The following is a 23,029-nucleotide window of genomic DNA, read 5'->3' as shown; positions in this document are numbered from 1 at the left end:
TAATTTACTAATACTACAGTGCTACACCATCCATGGTGGTTTGAATCCACGGATTCTGAACTGGATGGAGGAACCACATGTGCAGAGGGCTGACTGTAAGTTACACGCAGATTTTTGGCTGCTCGGGGGTCGGCGTCCCTACCCACCACATTGTTGAAGGGTCAACCGTATAGTACAACAGAAGTAAAACACAGGAAGTCATGATATCATGGTTTTATTTTGAACATACGTGGGAAATTTTTTTGAATACAGGAGTAGAAATACAATTCCAGAGAAAAACATTCCAGTGCATTGTGGTTCTTTGTGGAGTAGAAGATAGTGATAACGCTGCCCGTGATATATTCACCTAGTTCATAAATTTTACGCTTCACAAACTCAAATGAGAGATATTTTACAGATGGTTGTATCATAAACCTAACTTCAAGAAACCTATCAAGCAAATGCTTAAGCTTATTTTTGTGATCTGGTAAAAAGCCTACAAATCATGAATCGCTTTAAAACTGGAGAGTGGGGTGTACACACAGTGAGTATGTGAGGTACTTGTAAAGTATAATAAAATGGGTGGCTTATGTGTATGTAAAGTGGTATTTCCTATTTATAGGAAATGTTTACAGCAAAAGAATAGCGAGAGGGATCAAACTAACGAAGGCCAATACATTTTTATTTTTCCATTCTCTTTTTAATTCTTGACGAATGTCGACAAGCTTGTGTTTTTTGCAGCCACGTAGAGCTGAATCGTTGAACTGGTTTTCTAAGTGTGGTTCCTAGACCAGTACCATCACCTAGGAACATAACAGAAATGCAGTCTTTCGTATGCCACTCCAGACCTACTGAAACAAATTCTGGGGGTGAGGCTCAGCAATGTTTTAACAAGGCTTCCAGTTGATTCCGATGCACACTCAAGTTGGAGAACCACTGGAGCAGAACTTGGCCTTCATTCAGCCCCTGCATAATTTTTACCAGTCTCTTCTGTAAAAAGATGATTTGAGCGGCCTCCTGGAATAATGGGCCCTGATAGGATTTTTCTTCCAATTAAAAACAAAAAGTTTTTTTAATACTGTAATTGCATTAATACTAATATGCTTGACATACGGATAACCTGTTTTGCTCTTTGAGGAAACAACTTCAGATGCCTTGTTGGAAAACAGAGTTGGGTTTGATATAACAGCAACCTTTTAAATTGGTGTTCTAAGTAAAAATATATCCAATCGCAAAACAAGTCTATAAGTGATAGAAATTAAATTACCTCATTAGTATTCACCCACTTTTAGCATATACATAATAGTATTACACTCTCTACATAACTGTCTTCATTAAACCACAAAAGGAAAAAATACGAATGTCTCAACATACTTAAGAATAAAAATAGTAAAAAGCTGACCCTTTGACAAACTATAAGTTTAATTCCTGCCTCTACATCAAATATATCTTGGCAGTTTTATCAGCATATTAATATTCACAATTGTAATAGAGAAGAAACTGTTTTAAGAATCAATGTTCTCTTTTTTGCTATAATCTGGAGGACTTTTTTTTTTTTTAAAACAATACATGTTAACTTGGTTGCAGTTACTTTTAGAGTTCACAAGCTTTTACTTGTCCTGTCCTTCCAGTGACTAGAAGGACAGTCACTCATGATCTTTGTACAGATGGAGAACTGGTTCTCAAGTTTGGCTACATATTAGAATCATTCAGGAAGCACTCCTGCAGGTGATTCCAATGTACAGCTGAGGCTCAGAACCAGGGCCCCAAAAGATTTCAGCAACCAATTTCTCAACCAAAATGCTACAGTACCTTTAGAAGCATTTAACAGTTTGAACATAACACTGGATCTGATCAAGGAAGGTGTCTTGCTGAATATCCTACTCTAGTGCCAACTGCTCTGGAGTAATCTAAGTCGCCTCTGCTGTAAGACTGTCAATGCATCTTACTATCAAGATTACTAGAGTTCTCACTGAGAGAAATCATTCTTTGCAACATGGACCCGCTTTGATAATGGATTGGGTTTCTTGGGACTATTAAGGCACTAAAAACCCTTGGGAAACATCATAAACCGCCACCATCAGTGAATCTCAACCCAGGGTGCAAGTTAGGAACTTTCAAAAGCTACAAAAAGCTGAGGTCCTATCCTCCATCAACTAAATCAGAATCTCTGCTCCGGAGCTCTATCAATATTTTTAAGAGCTCCTCAGATGAGGGTTTGATAATAGAAGGCCAATTTCTTAAATCAATAGCCTGTACTTTTCATTTTACTTAAGATTTTTGTATGACACCTTAAATTTATACTAAACTAAGACTTCTGAATTTCACCCCCAATAAAATAGAGACAGAAGCAATGAAAAGAACATTCTGAAAGTCAAGGCTTCAAGCATGGGCATATGTACTTTGAAAAATATAAATTACTAAAGCCAGGCATAAGATACCAGCTCCCATAGTAGTTGTATCCGACTGAAGATCACATCCAGCTGCGAAGCACAAATGAACTAGTCCTGAACTAAAAGATAAGTCTTCCTCAAGTGCTCAGCTTAAAATCCTTTAAGGTTTGGTTCAGGGCCCCACCCCAGACCTATTAAATCAGGATCTCCAGAGGAGCTAGAGAATCCATACGTTTAACAAACTCCAGATGATTCTTATGATCAGAGAAGTTTGGGAAACACTGCTGATGGATATTAAAGAAAGAATAAAGAAATTTTGGAGATGCAATAGTTATGCCTTCATGCTTAATTAGAACCTTGTATTTCTCATGATTCACCGGGATTATTTTTGTTAAACAATGATAACGGCAAAATATCTGATTCAAAATCATCTCTGCTCAGACTGTGTTCTTTTTTGCCAGTGATAATTCCATTTGGAACCAGGAGGGGAAAAAAAGAAATAGTGGTATTTCATAGTTCAGTTTTAAGTTTCTCATATAACTCCTCCTGGTCAATCATGTGTGTGTGCCCGTTCCAGCGGTGATAGGCGAGGAGAGCAGCATTGTAGCCTGCAACAGCACTCATTTCCATGGCACTTGCTGCAACCTCCATGCCGTTGAGGTAATAAAGTCGATCGTGGAGTATGATGGAAGGGCATTTCTCTGGAGGCGTATAATGAGGGTATGCAAGCCATGACCGCTTCACAGCATAATCATAGGACACAAAGAGCTTTAAAATTTGTTCTTTAGTAAGAGGTCCTGCGGAAAAGATCTTCCAAACGTGTGCCCTATCCGCTTTTGGTTGAGGATTATTATTTTCTTCTACAGAAGACACAAACCCAATGCTGTTAATGAACAAATCTGGATTATCAGTGGTTAAGATTGTACCGAGATCAAACTCATCTAAGGCTCTAGAGGTAAAGACAGTTGAATTCAACTGCCCCTTAATTAAAGTTGTCACTAAAGGTTCGTAGTATTGATGGAATTCCTCAATCGGAGGATCAAAGTTGAGAAAAGTTATATTGGACATTTTTCGATTCAATGGAGCGGCCACCAGGACGATGTCATAGAAATCTGAATGGGTCTCAGATCCAGTTTGGTAGACCGCTTCATACACCTTTGTGGGATTTCCTAGAGGAAATAAGGAAGCATACATTTTTTTAATGTTTCTAACATACTATATTTTATACCTTCTAAAAATAATTCTATACCTTCTTAATAGTTTCTCTATAATTCTAAGGAATTAAACAAGTTTTATCCCTTAAGATAATTATCCCTTGCATTTGTATTACAATGAGTCCAATTTTCTACTTGGAATGGAAATAAAATCTTGCCAATAAGTACAAAATATGAAACTTTTACTTTTGAGGATGAAATTGTTTTTTAAATCCGAATAGTCATGCTGCTGTACTTGAGCACATTTATGAATATTTCTACATGACATACAACACCTCCAATTTAAAATTCCATCATTTGGGACTTCCCTGGCCGTCCAGTGCAGGGGGCGCAGGTTCGATCCCTGGTCAGGAAACTAAAATTCCATCATTTGGAACTGAGTGAGAGATGGAGAAAGAGGTTTTTCTCCCTGAGCAATTATTTTCTGAAGGGAAAATTAGGGAACAATAAAATAGAAGTTCAAGTTTACCTGTCTGCTTGGTCCTTGTTTTCTCCTCTATGGACATTACTGAGCCAGATATAAGATTGCTTTTGGAAGCCTGAAGGAGCCGTGAGCAAACAAGTTTATTGCCACCTTTTACTGCCCAAAGGCCAGGATCAGTACAGGACATTGACACTGCCCCTGTCAGCGGTAGGAAGAAAATGTGTTTTAATTCTGACTCTGTAAGAGGCCCTCTACCCCCTCTCCCTTCCCAATTAGCTGAGCCCTGCTCCAAATGTCTTTAGACATTGCCAAATGGCCCTGGGAGCAAAATCTCCCCCAGATGAGAAGCATTCAACTAATAAAAGCTAAAGACTCCGTTCCCATAGAAATGCACATTTACAATACACAATTTTGCCAACATTTTTATTGTGTCTGAGGTTTCACAAAGAAAGGTAGTCTTCTCCAAATCATGGCCTAAAGTAAGGAGCCATCATAGCATCAGGTAAACCACTCTGTAAACTAATGTCCGTAACTATTCCAAGCCCTGACTTACCTACAAAGCCATTGATGTTCATGGTTTGGCCATAATTGATCCTCATGACAGGAGTAATAATTTCATCGAGGAACTTCTCAGAAAAGCCTGCTTTCTGCAAGGTTTCAACAAGTGATCGGTTAAATAATCCAAGGTAGTCGTCCCCTCCTAGGGAATGTAGTAACTTTTCTACGCTACTGAAGGCATAGTCATGAGATTGGTAGCGGTAGATCCTTTTGAACAGAAAGGAAATGGCCATTAAACACCAAACAAGACAGGGGGAAGGGTACACATAAAGAAGGAAAATAGCATTCTAAGACTCAAAGTGACTTTCACGTGTCCTTCTGATGAGTCCCTACCTATCCTGTGAGATGCACCTCAGTCACCATCTGCCCCAGGTATCCCAGAGGTTCTTGGCCTCCCTCTCCCTCCGCCTCCTCTGGGGCAAGTCCACTGTCCTTTATATACACTCTTCTGCATTAATATGGTCACTGGGAGCACCTTTCAAGTAGTAGGTATGTCTTATTCATCTTATCTTGAGCACACTTAGACATGTCTAAAGTTAAACTTTACCTTTCCACTAGACTTGATCCTCTCTCCTCCCACAACCAAAAATAACGAGTTACTCCCAACATCCTACATGTAATCCTCAGTTCATCTAGTTTCAAATGTAAACATTTCACTTCTCCTCTCTGCTTCTCCCACCTAAGAAGGAAACCAACCTTATCAATCTTTCTAACATCTCTTCTGTTACTTCATTCTCGTCTCCCTGATCTTAAATGAGGATTTATATTCAAACTACTAAAATGAATAACTGATCTACCTGCCTCTAGTTTCTCTTCTTTGAAACATTTATGAATCTCCCAGATGTCCTAAAATACCCTTATTTTGTCATCCATCCACTTACTCAAAAAACATCTTGCGTATTACTGTTACTTACTAAAGTTCTGACATTAAAAAAAAAAAAATATCATGGATTTTTAGAGCCAAACTCATCAAGTCTAACTCCTTTGCTCAGCTGCAGATAAAGAAACAAAGTAGAAGTTAAAGAACTTGTCTAAAAGTCACATGGCAAGTAGAAGACTCAAGAACCACTATCCCCCCTGCCTTCAACCACACACACACACACACACACACACACACACACACACAATCTTCCACTTGAATACAGCTGACCCACTCATTCACTGCTCTCTAAACATGCTCTGGATATTGCTCCCAAACACTGCACTACCTCTTCCCTCCATCTGGAATACACTTCCCATCCCTAATCATAGAACAACTAGCTACACTTTCCTTCAGAGCCTGAATCCCACCCCCTTAGCAAAGTCTCACCCAACTTCCCAGTCCACAGTGATGTCATCACCTCCAAAAGTCCCATAAAACTTAGCACTCATGCTCAGCACTTAGATACTACTTCAAATTATTTAAGTTTTAGGAACTATCACCTGACATTTCTCTGCACTTTAGAGACTTGAAAAAATGTTCACATAAATTAGTTCATGCAATAATTCAATACATATTTTTTCAGGTTCCAAGTGATACAAAAATGAGGAAGACATGGTTTCTTTCTCTCAAGGAACTTACAGTTAGGAACAGGTACTCAGGCATATGCACAGATAAGTGTATGAAGGAAAGGAAGAAATAAATGCCAAGGAAAGATCTCTACCCGTGATCATAGAAGAGTTTTTACATCAAATTTCTTCTCTCAAAATAATCTGTAATTTTTTTAAAGAGCAGAGATAATGTCATATCCATTTCAACATTACCTACTGTCTAACGGTGTAGTATACAAAATGCTGAATATATCTTTGTGGAAAAATTCTCAGTGCCAAAACTGAGAAATTAAAATAATTCCTTCCAGCCATACTGTTTGGCTTGTAGTCCCTAGGAAGTTGGAAAAAGTAAGATGAAAACACTGAGTTCTTCAGAAAAATAACACACTGAATACCTCATAAAATGAAGAGCAATCTTTTGCTAATGGTCAGCATGACAAAATAGTAGCCAATTAAATAACTTAAATATGATGTTATAAAAAAATTATTCCCTGCCTCCTCCCACCTGAGCCCCAACCCCACTCAAACAAGCCTCCTAAGTAAAGGCCTCATAGAGGGTGACATGAGACAATATATACCGTATAAACACTGAGCACTGTAACTGCTTTACAATACTAGTTGCATTACAGCGGTCCCCAACCTTTTCGGCACCAGGGACCAGTGCCATGGAAGACAATTTTTCCACAGACGGGGCGGGGGGTATGGTTCAGGAGGTAATGCGAGCGACAGGGAGCGGCAGATGAAGCTTCGCTCACTTGCCCAGCCCACTCCCCCCACACCCCCACGCACACCCCCGTCCCCGCTCACCTCCTGCTGTGCGGCCCGCTTCCTAACAGGTCCGGGGCCCGGGGGTTGGAGACCCCTGCATTAGAATGCCTATTTACGGGCTTCCCTGGTGGTGCAGCGGTTAAGAATCCGCCTGCCAATGCAGGGGACACGGGTACCAGCCCTGGTTCGGTAAGATCCCACATGCCGCGGAGCAACTAAGCCCGTGCACCACAACTACTGCGCCTGCGCTCTAGAGCCTGCGAGCCACAACTACTGAAGTTCGCGCATCTAGAGCCTGTGCTCTGCAACAAGAGAAGCCACCGCAAGGAGAAGCCTGTGCACCACAACGAAGAGTAGCCCCCACTCGCCGCAACTAGAGAAAGCCCGCGCGCAGCAACGAAGACCCGATGCAGCCAAAAACAAATAAACAAAATTAAAAATAAAAATTTTTTTTTAAAAAGTAAGATTGGAAATGCTTGGAGCTGACAGGGTTGCAACTCTAAATAAGATGATACAAAAAAATAAGTAGTCAAGGAAAGCCTCACTGAGAAGGTGATCCGTCAGCAAACACCCGAAGGAGGTGAGGATACAAGCCTTGCAGGGACGGGAGTGGGGGGGAATATTTCAGACAGAGGTAAGAGCAGTGCAAAGGCCTTATGACAGCAGCATGCCTGGTACTGCAGCTGAAGCAGAGAGATCCAGGAGAACAGGTAGAGGCACAGACAGAAAAAAGTAGGGAAGGTGGGATGAAGCACTTCTACAATAATTGAGTAAGGACCTTAGAAAATCTGCCCCTACGTAAAAGCAATGAGAACACTGACAAATATTGTCAACATCAACTTTTTCAGAACTCTGGAAATAAAATCCCAGGAGAATTTATTCAAGAAAAATGGCTGAATGTCTGTAAGAACAAATGAGCCTTGTGCTATTTTAACTTCCCCTATTCCCATTCCCCTCTTGCTAGCAACAAGGTAGCCTTCAAAATCAGCAGCCTTGCAACTACAATCCCTGTGAAACCAGCAAGCTGGCAGCCACAGGAGGGGATAAAACAGGCTTGGAGCATCCCAAAATTCCCATTCCCAGAGAAGTGCCACTTTTGCCCTATCTGGCAACTCACTCAAAAGCTCTATCCTCAGGGGTTGTGCTTTTCTTTTTCTAAATACAACTTTTAAAGGATATACTCCATTTACAGTTATTACAAAATATTGGCTATATTCCCCAAGTTGCACAATACATCCTGTAGCCTATCTTACACCTAATAGTTTGTACCTCCCAGTCCCCCACCCCTGTATTCCCCCCCCCCACCCCACTGGTAACCATTAGTTTGTTCTCTGTATCTGTGAGTCTGTTTCTTTTTGTTATTTTCACTAGTTTGTTGTATTTTTTAGATTAGGGCTTGTCTTTTTTGACCTGATTCAGAGCTCGCTCTGTACGAACAGCCCATCCTGAGTGCATCTGTCAAAAACATCAGTGGCAATTTAACATCAGCTGCCTGAGGCTGTCATACCAACTGGGGCTAATAAGAGGCTTACCAAAAGATTTTTTTTTAAATATTGGGGAATGAAAAACCCCAGTTCATTCCTGGGGACCTAGAAGCTCATGCCCATGTACAAGGCTGTCACATGCCCAGGAAAGACCTGAGGAGGCCCAAATCTGTCACCTCTGGCTGACCTTGAGGCTTTCAGCAAGCCAGAAGTAAAGGCTAAAGTAGAGTTGTAAACCACCCTCCAGAGCATTGCAAACATATCCCAACACACACACTTGAATAGCCATACATGGCAAAGAATACAGACTTCACAGAATCAGTCCCAGAAAGTCACTAAACAAACAAACAACAACAAACCTGGGGTAAGGGAAATTCTGATTTCCAGAGCTGCCACTTAATATTATTTTAAATGTCCAGTTTTCAACAAAAATCACGAGATACTCAGAGAAACATAAAAGTATGGCCCATACACGGGGTGGCGGGGGGGGAAGGAGTCAACAGAAACTTTCCCTGAGAAAACCCAGACATTGGACCTACTAGACAAAGACTTTATTTATTTATTTATTTATTTTGGCCTCACTACACGGCACATGGGATCTTAGCTCGCCAACCAGGGACCGAACCCGCGACCCCTGCATTGGAAGCACAGAGTTTTAACCACTGGGCCACCAGGGAAGTCCCATAGACAAAGACTTTAAATCAGCTATTATAAATCTGTTCAAAGAACTAAAGAAATCCATATCTAAAGAACTAGAGCAAGTATGAAAACAATGTTGATTAGAACAAATAGACTGTTAATAAAGAGAAAGCAATTATAGAAAAAAATTAAAAATTCTGGAGTTGAAAAGTATAGTCTGAAATTAAAATTCCCTAGAGGGGCTCAACAGCAGATTTGAAACAGCAGAAGCAGTGAATTTAAAGATAAGGTCAGTTGAGATTATACAATCAGGAACAGAAAGAATCAAGAGTTAAGAAAATGATCAGAGCCTCGGAGCCTGTGAGACAACAAAAAGCATACCAAGATACACATAATGGGAATCCTAGAAGGAGAGGAGAAAAAAGAAACGGACAAAAAATTTATGAAGAAATAATGGTCAAAAATTTCCCAAATTTGACGGAAGACATTAATCTATACGTCCAGGAAGCTCAACAAATCCAAAAAGGATAAACTCAAAAAAATCTACACCTAAACACATAATGGTTAAACTGTGGATAAATAAAGAGAAAATCTTTAAAGCTGCAAGAGAAAAGCAACTCATCCAGCAAAAACGATCCTCGGTAAGATGAGGAGCTGACTTCTCTTCAGAAGCCATGATGTCCAGAAGATAGTGGGATGACATATTGAAAATGCTGGGGAAAAAAAATACTATTAACCAAGAGTTCTATATCCAGCAAAAGTAGCCTTCAAAAATAAAGAGAAATTAATATAATCCCAGGTAAACAAAAACAGATAATTTAACACTAGCAAACCTGCCCTACAAGAAATACTAAAAGTTGCCCTTCAGGCTGAGATAGCACCAGACAGAAACTCAAATCCGCATGAAGAATGGGTAAAGGTAATTAAATAGGTAAATATAAAAGACAATATAAAGATATACAGTTTACCCTTAAACAACACAGATTTGAACTGTATGGGTCCACTTATACACAAATTTTTCTAATAAATATACAGTTGGCGCTCCATTTCCACAAATGCAGAACTCACAGATACAGAGGGCCAACTGTAAGAGATCTGAGCATCTGCAGATTTTGGTATCTGTGGGGTGGTCCTGCACCCAATCCCCTATGCATACCAAGGGACCACTGTATATGCTTGAAATTCTTTTCCCTTATCCGACTTTTTAAAAACTGCATAAAGCAATAATTATAAAACTAATAAGCTTATAGAACATAAAGACATAATTTGTATGACAACAGCACAAAGTATGGTGAGGTAACAAAGCTATATTGGAGTAAAGTTTTTGTGTACTATTGAAATTAAGTTGGTATTAATTCAATTAACATTGTTTTAAGCAATTAACATTATTTTAAGTTAAGATAGTAACTGTAATCCCCAGGGAAACTACTAACACAATAACAAAAATATGTATACTAAAAGAAACAATAAGAGAATTAAAATGGTACACTCTCTAAAACAAAAGAAGGCAGCACCTAGAGGATGAATAAATTCTGGAGATCTAATGCACGGCATAAGGATGACAGCCAACAATACTATTTTATATACTTCCAAGTTTCTAAGAGACTAGGTCTTAAATGTTCTTGCCACATAAAAGAAATAATAATTATGTGATATGACAGAGGTGTTAACTAGCTATGGTGGTAATCATAATGTAATATATATTATAAATGTATCAAATCAACACGTTGTACACCTTAAACTTACACAATGCCATATGTCAATTATATCTCAATTTTTTTTAAAGGCACTATATGCTAACAATGAACAATACGAAAAGGAAATGAAGAAAACAATCCATTACAATAGCATCAAAAAGAATAAAATATTTAGGAGTAAACTTAACCAAGGAGACAAAAAGACTTGTACACTGAAAACTACAAAACATGGCTGAAAGACATTAAAGACATCCTGTGTTCTTGGATTGGAAGACTTGAAATTGTTAAAATGTCCATATTACCTAAAGTGATCTACACATTCAGTGCAATCCCTATCAAAATCCCAGTGACATTTTTTTTTTTTTTTTTTTGCAGAACTGGAAAAAATTCCTAAAATTCACATGGAATTTCAAAAGATCCCAAATAGCCAAAACAATATGGAGAAAGAAAAACAAAGCTGGAGGTCTCACATTTCCTGATTTCAAAGCATAATACAAATCTACTGTAATCAAAACAGTTTAGTGCCAGCATAAAAACAGACATACAGATCAGTGGAACAAAACAGAGAATCCAGAAATAAACTCTCATGTATATCATCAAATGTTCATCAAAGGTGCCCAGGCTACACAATGGGGTAAAGAATAGTATCTTCAACAAATGGGCCTGGGAAACTGGATATCCACATGCAAAAAAAATGAAACTGGACCCTTACCTTAGATGATAAACAAAAATTAATTCAAAATGGATTAAAGACAAAAACATAAGACCTGAAACTATAGAACTCCTGGAAGAAAACATAGGGAGAAAGCTTCATGACATTGGATTTGGCAATGATCACCTGGATATGGCAACGAAAGCAAAAAGAGATAAATGGGACTGCATCAAACTTAAAAACATCTGTGCAGTGAAAGAAACAATCAACAGAGTGAACAGGCAACCTACAAAATGGGAGAAAATATTTGCAAACCATGTATCTGATAAGGGTTTAATATCTAGAATATATAAAGAACTCTTACAACTCAGCAACAACAAAAATCCAATTAAAAAATGGGCAAACAATTTAAATAGATATTTCTCCAAAGAAGACATACAAATGGCCAACAAGCATAGGAAAAGATGCTCAAGAGGGACTCCCCTGGTGGCAGAGTGGTTAGGAATCCGCCTGCCAATGCAGGGGACACGAGTTTGAGCCCTGGTCCGGGAGGATCCCACATGCCGCAAAGCAACTGAGCCCATGCGCCACAACTACTGAGCCTGTACTCTAGAGGCTGCAAGCCACAACTACCGAGCCTGACTGCCACAACTACTGAAGCCCACGTGCCTAGAGCCCATGCTCCGCAACAAGAGAAGCCACCGTGATGAGAAGCCCACACACTGCAACAAAGAGTAGCCCCCGCTCGCCACAACTACAGAAAAGCCCACGCGCAGCAATGAAGACCCAACACAGCCAAAAATAAATAAATAAATTTAAAAAAAAAAAAAGATGCTCAACATCACTAATCATTAGAGAAATGCAAATCAAAACCACAAAGAGATTATCATCTCACACCCATTAGGATGGCCGCTATCTAAAAAATAGAAAATAACTAGTGCTGGCAAGGGTGTAGAGAAATTAGAACCCTTGTGTGTTGTTGGTGGGAACGTGAAATGGTGCAGCTGCTATGGAAAACAGTACGGTGTTTCCTCAAAAAATTAAAAGTAGAATTACCAAAAGATACAGCAATCTCACTTCTAGGTATATATCCAAAAAAAGTGAAAACAGGATCAAAGAGATAATTGAACACCCACGTTTACTGCAGCATTATTCACAATAGCCAAGGGTGGAAGCAACCCAAATATCCATCAAAAGATAAATGGATAAAAAAAAAAGAGACAGCAGTAATGGAGAAACAGAGGAACAAAAATGATATAAGACATATAGAGGGACTTCCCCAGCAGTCCAGTGGTTAAGACTCTGCCTTCCATTGCAGGGGGCACAGGTTCAATCCCTGGTGGGGAACTAAGATCCCACACGCCGTGTGGTACAGCCAAAAAAAAAAGACATATAAAAAGCTAATATCAACAGTAATTAAACATAAATGGACTATACTCTCCAATCACAACACAGAGATTAGCAGACTGGATTTTAAAAATAATCATAATAATCCAACTTATCTTGTCTACAAGAAATACACTTTAGATTCAAAGACACAAATAGGTTGAAAGTAAAAAGATGGGAAAAGATATACCATGCAAACAGTAATGAAAAGAGAGCAGGAGTGGCTATACTAATATCAGAGAAAATAGACTTAAGACAAAAATTGTTACTAGAGACAAAGGAGGACATTTTATAATGATAAAAGGGTTACTCCATCAGGAAGACATAACAATTATAAACATATATGCACCTAACAACAGAGCTCCAAAATACATGAAGCAACACTGACAGAATTGAAGGGAGAGACAGACAATTCAACAATAATAGCCAGATACTCCAATATCCCACTTTCAACAATGGGTGAACAAGTATGCAGAATATCAACTGTAGATTAGTTCACCAGGGCTGCCATTACAAAGTATCACAGGCTGGCTGGCTTAAACAGAAATTTATTTCCAACAGATTTGGAGGCTACAAGTCCAAGATCACGGTGTTGGCAGGTTTGGTTTCTTCTGAGGCCTGTCTCCTTGGCTTGCAGATGGCCACCTTCTTGCTGTGTCCTCACATGGTCTTTCCTCTGTCTGTGCACATCCCTGGTGCCTCTTCTGTGTGTTCTAATCTACTCTTCTTATAAGGCCAACGGTCAAATTGGATAGGGCCCAGCCTAACGGTTTCATTTTAACTTAATTACTTCATTAAAACCCTATCTGCAAATACAGTCATATTCTGAAGTACAGGAGGTTAAGGCTTTACCATATAAGTTTGGGGGTGGGGAGGACACACAACTCTGCCCATAACAAACAGGAAATTAAAAAATGATGAATGGGATTATCTACATCCTATCAGGTCTTCCAAGCCATGGTACAGATTTTGGCTATAACTCTGCATGAAATAGCCACTGAAAGTTTCTCAGCAGAGGAGTAATGTGATGACTCTTAGATTTTTAGAAAACTACTTTGGCTGCTATGCTGAAAACGGATTGTGATGACACAAAGGCAAAAGCTAGGAGATGAGTTAGGAGGTGTATTAGTTTCCTATTTCTGCAGTAACAAATTATCACAAACTCAGTGGCTTAAAACAATACAAACTTATTATCTTATGGTTCTGCAGGTTAGAAATCCAAAGTCAATCTCACTGGGTTAAAGTCAAGGTGTCAGCAAGGCTTGTTCCTTCTAGAAGCTCTGAGGGAAGAAATCATTTTCTTGCCTTTTTCAGTTTCTATAAGCCACCTTGGCTCATGGCCCCTCCAAGCATCACTCCAACTTCTTTCTTCCATCATCACATCTAATACTCGTTCTGATTCTCCTGCCTCCCTCTTATAAAAACTCTTGTGATTACATTGGGCCCACCTAAATAATTAAGAATTATCTCCCCTTTTCAAGATCCTTAACTTAATCTTATCTACAAAGTCCCTTTTACCATGTAAGGTAACACATTCACAGGTTCCAGGGATTAGAATGTAGACATCTTGCAGAGGGAGGAAGGCAATATTCAGCCCACCACAGGAGGCTATTCCAACAACCCAGGCAGGACTTCCCTGGTGGTCCAGCAGTTAACACTCTGTGCTTCCAATGCTGGGGATGCGGGTTTGATCCCTGGTTGGGGAACTAAGATCCCACATGCCACCAGACAAGAGATAATGGTGGTTTGGATCAAAGTGGTAGCAGTGATGGTAGTGAGAAGTGGTGAAATTCTGAATACATTTTAAAGACTGATAGGATTCAAGATAGACTGGATTTGGGAAATGAGAAAACGAAAAGAATAAAAAATGACTTGTGGGCTTCCCTGGTGGCGCAGTGGTTGAGAATCTGCCTGCTAATGCAGGGGACGCGGGTTCGAGCCCTGGCCTGGGAAGATCCCACATGCCACGGAGCAGCTGGGCCCGTGAGCCACAACTACTGAGCCTGCGTGTCTGGAGCCTGTGCCCCGCAACGGGAGGGGCCGCGATAGTGAAAGGCCCGCGCACCGCGATGAAGAGCGGTCCCCGCACCGCGATGAGGAGTGGCCCCCGCTTGCCGCAACTAGAGAAAGCCCTCGCACGAACCGAAGACCCAACACCGTCAAAAATAAATAAATAAATAAAGTAGCTATAAGAGCACCCAAGCCCTTACATAAAAAGAAAAAAATGACTTGTTAGGAGTAACTTTTTTCCTTTTAGGAAAAAAAAAAAGGGTGTTTATAAAGCCTTTCACTATGAGTCCTATCAGTCTCAGATCAAGAAGTGTTAAGGATCTAACATGTCCCCAGAAATGCACTAAGTGCTAGAGACAAGAATGAGCTTGAACCCAGCCTATAAGCCAAGATATCTCAACAGGAAGCCATTTTGTGGACCACAGGATTCAATTCAACAAATATGTGACTGAATATCTATGACATTCTGGCTAATATGCATACTACAGAACAACACAAGTGTGTGTGTGGTGTGCACCATATAATACTTAAGAAATGTTTGAAAAGAGAGATGAATGGTGACTAGAGTATTAGGAAAGGGGTGAGATAAGACATGAATTTTGGAATTAAAAATGGCATCCAACCAGAAAAACTGCATAAATAAATGCTCAGAACCGGAAACTGACTTGGCAAGTGTGGATATCATGGGCAGCAGGATCTCCACCCAAGTACCTTCAACAGCAAAGAAAAATGCATACTCCCAGGGGTGTGGGGTGTTGCCTACCACAAGCTTGAACCCTCTTTCAAGTATCATGGTTTACTACTATCACATGGGCCTTTGCTCACACCGTGCACACTCTGAAATAGAAGCACAAAAATGACAATGTACCTCCCCAAAGCTGGTCAACAAATCTCCCAAAAGTTTCTACAGAAGATCACACAAGCCACTTTCAAAAGGAGCCAACTGGATCTGTCATATATATCCAAAAAAGGGAGAAAATATGTTGAGCAAGGACTTTAGGTTTCTTACACCATTCAAAGAAAGAAAAAACTCAAGAATATTCTCCAATTACACATTTTAACCTAGTGGTTCTCAACCCTGATTATAGGCAAGATTCACTTGAGGTGAACACACCAATGCCCAGATGCCTACTCCAAACCAATGAAATAAAAATTCTCTAGGAGTAGAGCACAGCATTCTTTTTTTTTTTAATTTATTTTTTGCTGTGTTGGGTCTTCATTGCTATGCGAGGGCTTTCTCTAGTTGTGGCGAGTGGGTGCTACTCTTTGTGGCAGTGCGTGGGCTTCTCATTGTGGTGGCTTCTCTTGTTGCGGAGCACAGGCTCTAGGCGCACAGGCTTCAGTAGTTGCAGCACACGGGCTCAGTAGTTGCGGCACACGGGCTCAGTAGTTGTGGCACGCAGGCCCTAGAGCGTGTGGGCTTCAGCAGTTGCGGCGCGCGGGCTCAGTAGTTGTGGCTCGCAGGCTCTAGAGCACAGGCTCAGTAGTTGTGGCGCAGGGGCTTAGCTGCTCCGCAGCATGTGGGATCTTCCCGGACCGGGGACTGAACCTGTGTCCCCTGCATTGGCAGGCAGATTCTTAACCACTGTGCCACCAGGGAAGTCCCACATCATTCTTATTTTTAAAACATCTCCATGTTGGGAATTCCCTGGTAGTCCAGTGGTTAGGACTCCACATTTCCACTGACGGGGCCCCAGGTTGCATCCCTAGTTGGGAACTAAGATCCTGCAAGCCACGCAACGTGGCCAAAAAAAAAAAAAGATCCCCATGTGAATATAATGTACAGCCAGGATTAATAACTACTACTTTACTGAAATGTTGGGGATTTCACTGTTCCAGATTCCTCTTTGGCAACCTCTGTGGCTCCCAATCCTGGTTTTTGTGACATGGGTGATATTACAAATATTAAATAACTGGTACAACATTAAACAGAAAGTAGACTGACTACAGCACTGGAACTGAGTCAAGACTCCCTGCTGAGGCAGTGGAGGAGACTCCCAGAGAAGAGAAAACATGCGGGTAGTAGCTATTTCACAAGTCCAGCAGTATTTCACTACTTTAGCAACTGGCACATGCTGGCTCAATACTTGCCCTTTCTCCAACTATCTCATAGGGTATGACAAAATTATCAAAATAAGATCTGCATGTTCTTGATTTATTGAAAGAAACAGAAATGTATGATGGATGGCCCTTTAAACAACATAAAGGTCAGAGCTCTATAATCAAGTATCAAAGATACACTGGAGGGGGGCAGTAATTCCATAAAGTTTGGGAATTGTTTTCTAAAATCAAAAATAGTATAATCTACAGGGAACTATATTCAATATCCTGTGATAAACCATAACGGAAAAGAATATGAAAAATGTATATATATGCATAACTGAATCACTTCGCTGTACAGCAGAAATTAACACATTGTAAATCAACTATACTTCAATAAAATAAACTTTTTAAAAACAGTATAATCTATGTATCCCCTCACTGGGTTTTTTTCACAGTTCTATAATAGCCTGAATTCACTTCAAAAGTGGTTTCTTAATTTCTCAAAGGGCAATTCTCTACATGTCAAGAAAACTGATACACACAGGCAAGGCTGTATCTGAGGCCATGTGAACTTGATTTTCCTGCTGAGGATGCAGCAACATGCCACCTTTCTTTAAAAAGTGACTGGCTGAAAAAAAAAAAAAAAAAAGTGACTGGCTGTAATGCAGGGGACAAGGGTTCGATCCCTGGTCCGGGAAGAACCCACATGCTGTGGAACAACTAAACCCATGAACCGCAACTACTGAGCCTGCGCTCTAGGGCCCGCGTGCCGCAACTGCTGAACCTGCATGCTGCAACTACTGAAGCCCACGTGCCTAGAACCTGTGCTCTGCAATGAGAAGCCACCGCAATGAGAAGCCACCGCAATGAGAAACCTGTGCACCACAAGGAAGAGTAGCCCCCGCTCACCGCAACTAAAGAAAGCCCACACGCAGCAACAAAGACCCAACGCAGCCAAAAAATAAAAATTTTTTTTAAAAAAAGTGACTGGCTGTCTCTACACAAATTCTATATATTTTCCTAGTAAACTGCTTGTCTCTCTACTAGAATATGTATTCTTTGAGGGCAGGGACATGTTCTGGGTTCTACATCTTTAAGACCTAGAATACTGCCTGGCACATAATAAGTACTCAATATTTGGTGAATGAACAAACGAATGAATGACTACTTTAAAACAACCTGCACTATAGCTGAACTTAACGTACCCGCTGGAAAGGAGTTTAAGAAATTGACCTCAGAATGATGTTTAGAAAGAAAGAAATCCTTAACTACTATAAGTTACAGAAACTAGAGTACATTTATCCTATCACCTCTTACATTTGTGCTGGGCAATACTTGGTCATATGACATGTAATTTTACCTTTTTTTTTTTTTAACAGATTTAATTGTATTTATTTTTTTTGGCTGCGTTGGGTCTTCGTTGCTGCACACAGGCTCTCTCTAGTTGTGGAGAGTGGGGGCTAATCTTCTTTGCGGTGCACAGGCTTCTCCTTGCGATGGCTTCTCTTGTTGCGGAGCATGGGCTCTAGGCACGTGGGCTTCAGCAGTTGCAGCACGCAGGCTCAGTAGTTGTGGCACGCAGGCCCTAGAGAACGTGGGTTTTGGTAGTTGTAGCGCGCAGGCTCTAGGGCGCACGGGCTCAGTAGTTGTGGCTCGCGGGCTCTAGAGCACAGGCTCAGCAGTTGTGGCGCACGGGCTTAGCTGATCCACAGCATGTGGGATCTTCCCCGACCAGGGATCGATCCTGTGTCCCCTGCACTGGCAGGAGGATTCTCATCCACTGCACCACCAGGGGAAGTCCCTAATTTTACCTTTTTAACAATTATTTTATTACGTTGGCACAGTCACGGTAATGAAACATTATTAGGTCATTTTAAGGTCACATGCCAATGACCTTAAAAAAAAATAGGTTGTATCTTGCAAAGGTAGACTGGTTATCTTATGTTATTTTTCCTACTTACCAAAGCAATGCATATTCATACACAAAGAAATTTTTGAAAATACAGAAAAAATAGAGAAGGAAAAGAGGCACCTGTATTCTCACTACACAAGACAGTGTGGGAATTTAATATCCTAATTTAAATTCTTGGGGCTCAGGACTGATATTTCAGGCTGCTGGCTCACTGAAACATCATGTCACAGTTAAATAAAGCTCATTTAAGTTTTCTGATCCTTTCTACAAGCTCTTGTACACATCAGCTCATTCATCTACACACAACACTAAAACAGTTCCAAGATTAAGAGGGAGGACTCTGGAGCCAGACTGCCTGGGTGAGAACTCCAGCTCCACCAGTTACTAGGCGGGTGGACTTGCACACTTGAAACCTCTCTAAGCCTCCACCTTCCACACCTGTGAAAAGAAGCTAATAACGGTACTTACCTCAGAGAGCTGTCATGAAACTTCAAGGAGTTAATATTTGTAGAGCATTTTAAAGTGCCTGGTAACATTAAATAAGCATTTGCAAAATATGTTTTCAGAAGCAAAAATAAACTACCCTTTCAGCTTCGAAGTGGATAAATGGTCTGCGTATTATATACAAAACATTTTGCCTAACGATCTTAAAAACAGGCTGCGGTTAGGTAGAGAACTGTTCCAAGAAACTATAATTCCTACAGATCATCTAATAAAAAGTCTTAGGTTAAACGGAAGAGAAAGAATTACCTCATAAACTTGTCTAATATATCCTCTACCCACATGTGCATTCGGAGGGACTGAAATCCATAGTGCCAAATTAGTTTAATCATGTTTATTATAAACCAGCTGTTCTCCTCATATACCAGAGTCTCTCCGTTATACACCCCCACTAGGCCACTAGGGCTCTGAACAGCAGAGAGACCTGCAAAAACAAAGAAAGGTAGCTAAGTCAGTGGTTTCTGTACTGCTCAAATGAGAGAAGGTAATCTGAAGCTATCGGGGACATTCTGAAGTGAGTGAATTCGGGCTTCCCCCAGTTCTCAGGAGACATGTTAAAGGAGCTCTATCTTTAGAACAGTGGGTGATACACTAGACACCACACTTTCCAAAAGCGGATTCCCTGAAAGATGGGTTGGATGATCATGCAGATATATCAAAATGAGACTGGCTATAGTTAGTCTAAAAAGACTAAAAAGTCAAAAGAAAAAAAGAGGATGAGCTGAATTCAACTTAAAAACAGAAATGTCAGACATGACTCTTGGCAGCGTAAATGGCTCCTGACATACACTCGCCTTCATGGAGGAAAGAGGCCCAGGAGGCGTCCACCGGAGATGTGGCAAGCAGCTAAGGAAAAGAAGTCAGCCCCATCCCTGTGCAAATCCTATTTTGCATAACTGGATATTCCTGATAACTGGAAGAAGGCCAAAATTACACAATATTCCCTGAGGAAGGAGCCTGCAGAGGCCGGCCACGCTTCCCCCACACCTGTCCAGTGCCTCTGCTGGTAGGCAAGCAGTCCGATGTCCCAAGTTCTAGGCACATGTTTGCACCTACAGCTGTGTGAGTGACCTTAAGCCAGACAACACCTCAAGTCTCTGGGCCTCATTTCCCCAGCTGCAAAATGAGCACGCTAGGGTTTCTGCTAACTCAAACCATTCTTTGATTCTTTAACACGAACCCAGAGGTTTGAGAACCCACAGCAGCAGCCATCCCCACCCTGAGCCCCATGTCTGTAATTCCAGATAACTGAAGATACAGGTAACTAGTGTCCCATTACAGCAGAGCAGCTCCTAAGGCAGTACCAACTGCTAGCAGGAAAGTGAGGAAAGCAGTTTTACCAGCTTCACTGTAAAAGACGATTAACAAGGCAGGAAAGTTTCAGTTCCCTATCTGATAACAATATCCATGCATACTGAAGTCTGCTTAGCTCTAAGGCCAAATTACATACCCAGGTCCTTGACAAAACGCTTCATGTGCAGATTTAAAGGATGGATGACAGAACCTCCTGACTCATATTCTTGCCCTTGCATAGTCACGGTGGCCAGACGGCCCCCCACTTCTCCTTTTTCAAACACGTCAATCTTCACATCGTCCCCAAATTTCTGCCGCAGATAATAGGCTGCTGAAGTGCCACCAATGCCAGCTCCAATAATCGCTATGGGGGAAAAAAAAGGAACAGGTTTTTTTCGCTCTTACCAGCTTTGTAGGTTTGCTTTGTTTTTGAAAGGCCGTAAATCAACAACAGACGTTGCTTAAGGCTGTTATCAACAATTTAGGGAAGCCTGGGGAGGGGGAGGCAAGTGGCAGCTGCAGTGAAGATAGAACTATGAATCTGGACACTGCCCCCAGACAAAAGTGGTAGTTACACTTTTTTTTTTTTTGCCAGATGGCCCAAGATTCTCACAGTTCGTTGCGGAAGGACCAAGTGGACCGCCGCACACCCTTCTTTGTGCCCAATGCAAAGGAACAGAGGAGGTGGGGCCTCTCCAGGACGCATTTCAAATAAAGTGGCCGCCATTTTTGCCTTGATTTGTTGTCTCGTTAATGTAAACAGGTTAATGATTCCAAAGAACACGGCTTAAAGGGGAATAAAAGAACAAAGCAAAACAAAATAAACAGGGGGCAAACCACCAAAACGACTCAAACTAAAAGAGTGACTGTTTCGGCTGTGTAGTCGTCCTAGGCAGAGAACTTGTGCAAGCCAGGGGACTGTGCCAGCCGGCCGACTTCAGCAAAGCGGACGGGGGAAGGGCACCCCAGCCCATCACTGGAAGCAGACGCGGTCAGCGTGGTCAGCGCTGTCAGCTTATCTGCGCTGCTTGGTGTGCTGTGCCCGCGTGCGCCTCTCATCTGCAGAGCGGAATTGGCCCGTCGCTCCCGGACCAGCCAGAAGACCGACCTCCCAACAAGTGCTGCAAGGGAAGGCCGCGGGAGGGGCCACAGCCTCCCCGGAGCCCAAGGCCTCCGACTCAGGGGCTGCAGGGAGGCCTGGCGCCCGCCCGCCAGCCCGGGTCGCCCCCCTCCACGGCCCATTGCTCAAGTAGGCAAGTCTCCACGCCCGGGAAAGGGCGGTCCCTGGGGCACGTAAAGCGGTCCCGAGGCGCGAACCGGGAAGAGCTCCACTTGCGCAGGGAGCTCGTTCTGCGCGGCCCGGCGGGCGTCGCGGGTGCCCGGCCTGGCGCATCAGGCAGCGGCCGCCCGGCGTGGGGCGCGCTCCCACCGCCCCCGCCGCGCGCCGCCTCCTTCTCGCCTACCGATATTCTCCGGCGGGGCCCGTGGCTCGGCGCTCCCGGGGAACCCCCAGCTGCACAGCAGCAACAACCCCAGCCACAGCCCCATGGTCAAGCAGGCGAGCTGTCCAGCGGTGCGCTCCACGGCTCTCGCAGCGCTGCGGTCGAACTGGAAAGCCCAGCTGTCCGCCCGCATTTGAGTCTGCGCTCTCTGCCCGCCCCGCCCCCTGGCTGGCCTCGCCCCTCCAAGCCCCGCCCAGGTCCACCCCCAACCTACCCCGCTCTGCTGCACAGGCCCTTGACACCCCACGGCCGCCCTTGACACCCCAGGGCCACCCTTCCCTCCAAGAGCTGCCAACCCGGTCCTCTCGGTCCCCCAAGCCCGCCCTGCCCCTCCGAAGCCCACGTTGCTTCAGGGAGACACCAAAGGCCCCGGAGGAGGCTCACCCCAGCTTTTAATTTCTTCAGTCGTGTCTTCTTCTGTCCCTTCAGTCGCTCTCGCTCAAACAATGCACACAGCTAATCGCTGCCAGAGGCAGACGGGGGGTGCAACAAACACTTTACTGAGTGATCACTATGTTCGGGACTGTTGGGTACGGGATGAATGGGTAAATGGTACTAGGTAGAAGGAAAAATGGGGGAGACCAGGGATGGGGTGGTCCAAAGTGAAGGGAGTGCAAAAATAGTGACAGGGGCTTCCCTGGTGGCGCAGTGGTTGAGAGTTTGCCTGCTAATGCAGGGGACACGGGTTCGAGCCCTGGTCTGGGAAGATCCCACATGCCGTGGAGCAACTAGGCCCGTGAGCCACAACTACTGAGCCTGCGCGTCTGAAGCCTGTGCTCCCAAGAGAGGCCGCGATAGTGAGAGGCCCGCGCACCGCGATGAAGAGTGGCCCCCACTTGCCACAACTAGAGAAAGCCCTAGCACAGAAACGAAGACTCTACACAGCCAAAAATAAATAAATAAATTAATTAATTTTTTTTTAAAAAAATACATATATAGTGACAGACATGAATAAAAGTAGTGTACTCACCTCATATGCTGGAACATTATTCAAGCATTAAAAAGATTTGTAGCATCAGTATCTATTGTCCTAGTATTGTTAGG

At 42.4% G+C, this 23,029-nt stretch overlaps 1 protein-coding gene across 1 annotated transcript; it reads right to left on the bottom strand.

The window, feature by feature from the left end:
- Positions 1-198: 198 nt before the first annotated feature.
- Positions 199-22,127, bottom strand: PCYOX1 (prenylcysteine oxidase 1). The gene is made up of 6 exons (XM_068563888.1): positions 21,947-22,127; positions 20,641-20,847; positions 19,440-19,614; positions 4,564-4,775; positions 4,056-4,208; positions 199-3,541 (listed from the first exon to the last, which is right to left on the bottom strand). The coding sequence occupies exons 1-6, from the start codon at positions 22,116-22,118 to the stop codon at positions 2,883-2,885; spliced, it is 1,578 nt and encodes a 525-aa protein (XP_068419989.1). The 5' UTR covers positions 22,119-22,127; the 3' UTR covers positions 199-2,882.
- Positions 22,128-23,029: the final 902 nt, after the last annotated feature.

Source organism: Eschrichtius robustus, chromosome 15, assembly GCF_028021215.1.
Source record: "Eschrichtius robustus isolate mEscRob2 chromosome 15, mEscRob2.pri, whole genome shotgun sequence".
Lineage (NCBI taxonomy): Eukaryota > Metazoa > Chordata > Mammalia > Artiodactyla > Eschrichtiidae > Eschrichtius > Eschrichtius robustus.
The sequence above is the reverse complement of the archived record's forward strand: the minus strand, read 5'-3'. Positions and strand labels throughout refer to the sequence as shown.

What these genes read in the sequence shown, in the direction of transcription:
- PCYOX1 (XM_068563888.1), bottom strand. Translation starts at nt 22,118, where the DNA reads ATGCGGGCGGACAGCTGGGCTTTCCAGTTCGACCGCAGCGCTGCGAGA. An exon ending in ATATTAGACAAGTTTATGAG is followed by an intron (nt 4,776 to 19,439) that starts GTAATTCTTTCT and finishes TCTGTTCAAAAG; the next exon opens with GATCTACCGCTACCAATCTC. An exon ending in GAACATCAATGGCTTTGTAG is followed by an intron (nt 4,209 to 4,563) that starts GTAAGTCAGGGC and finishes TACCGCTGACAG; the next exon opens with GGGCAGTGTCAATGTCCTGT.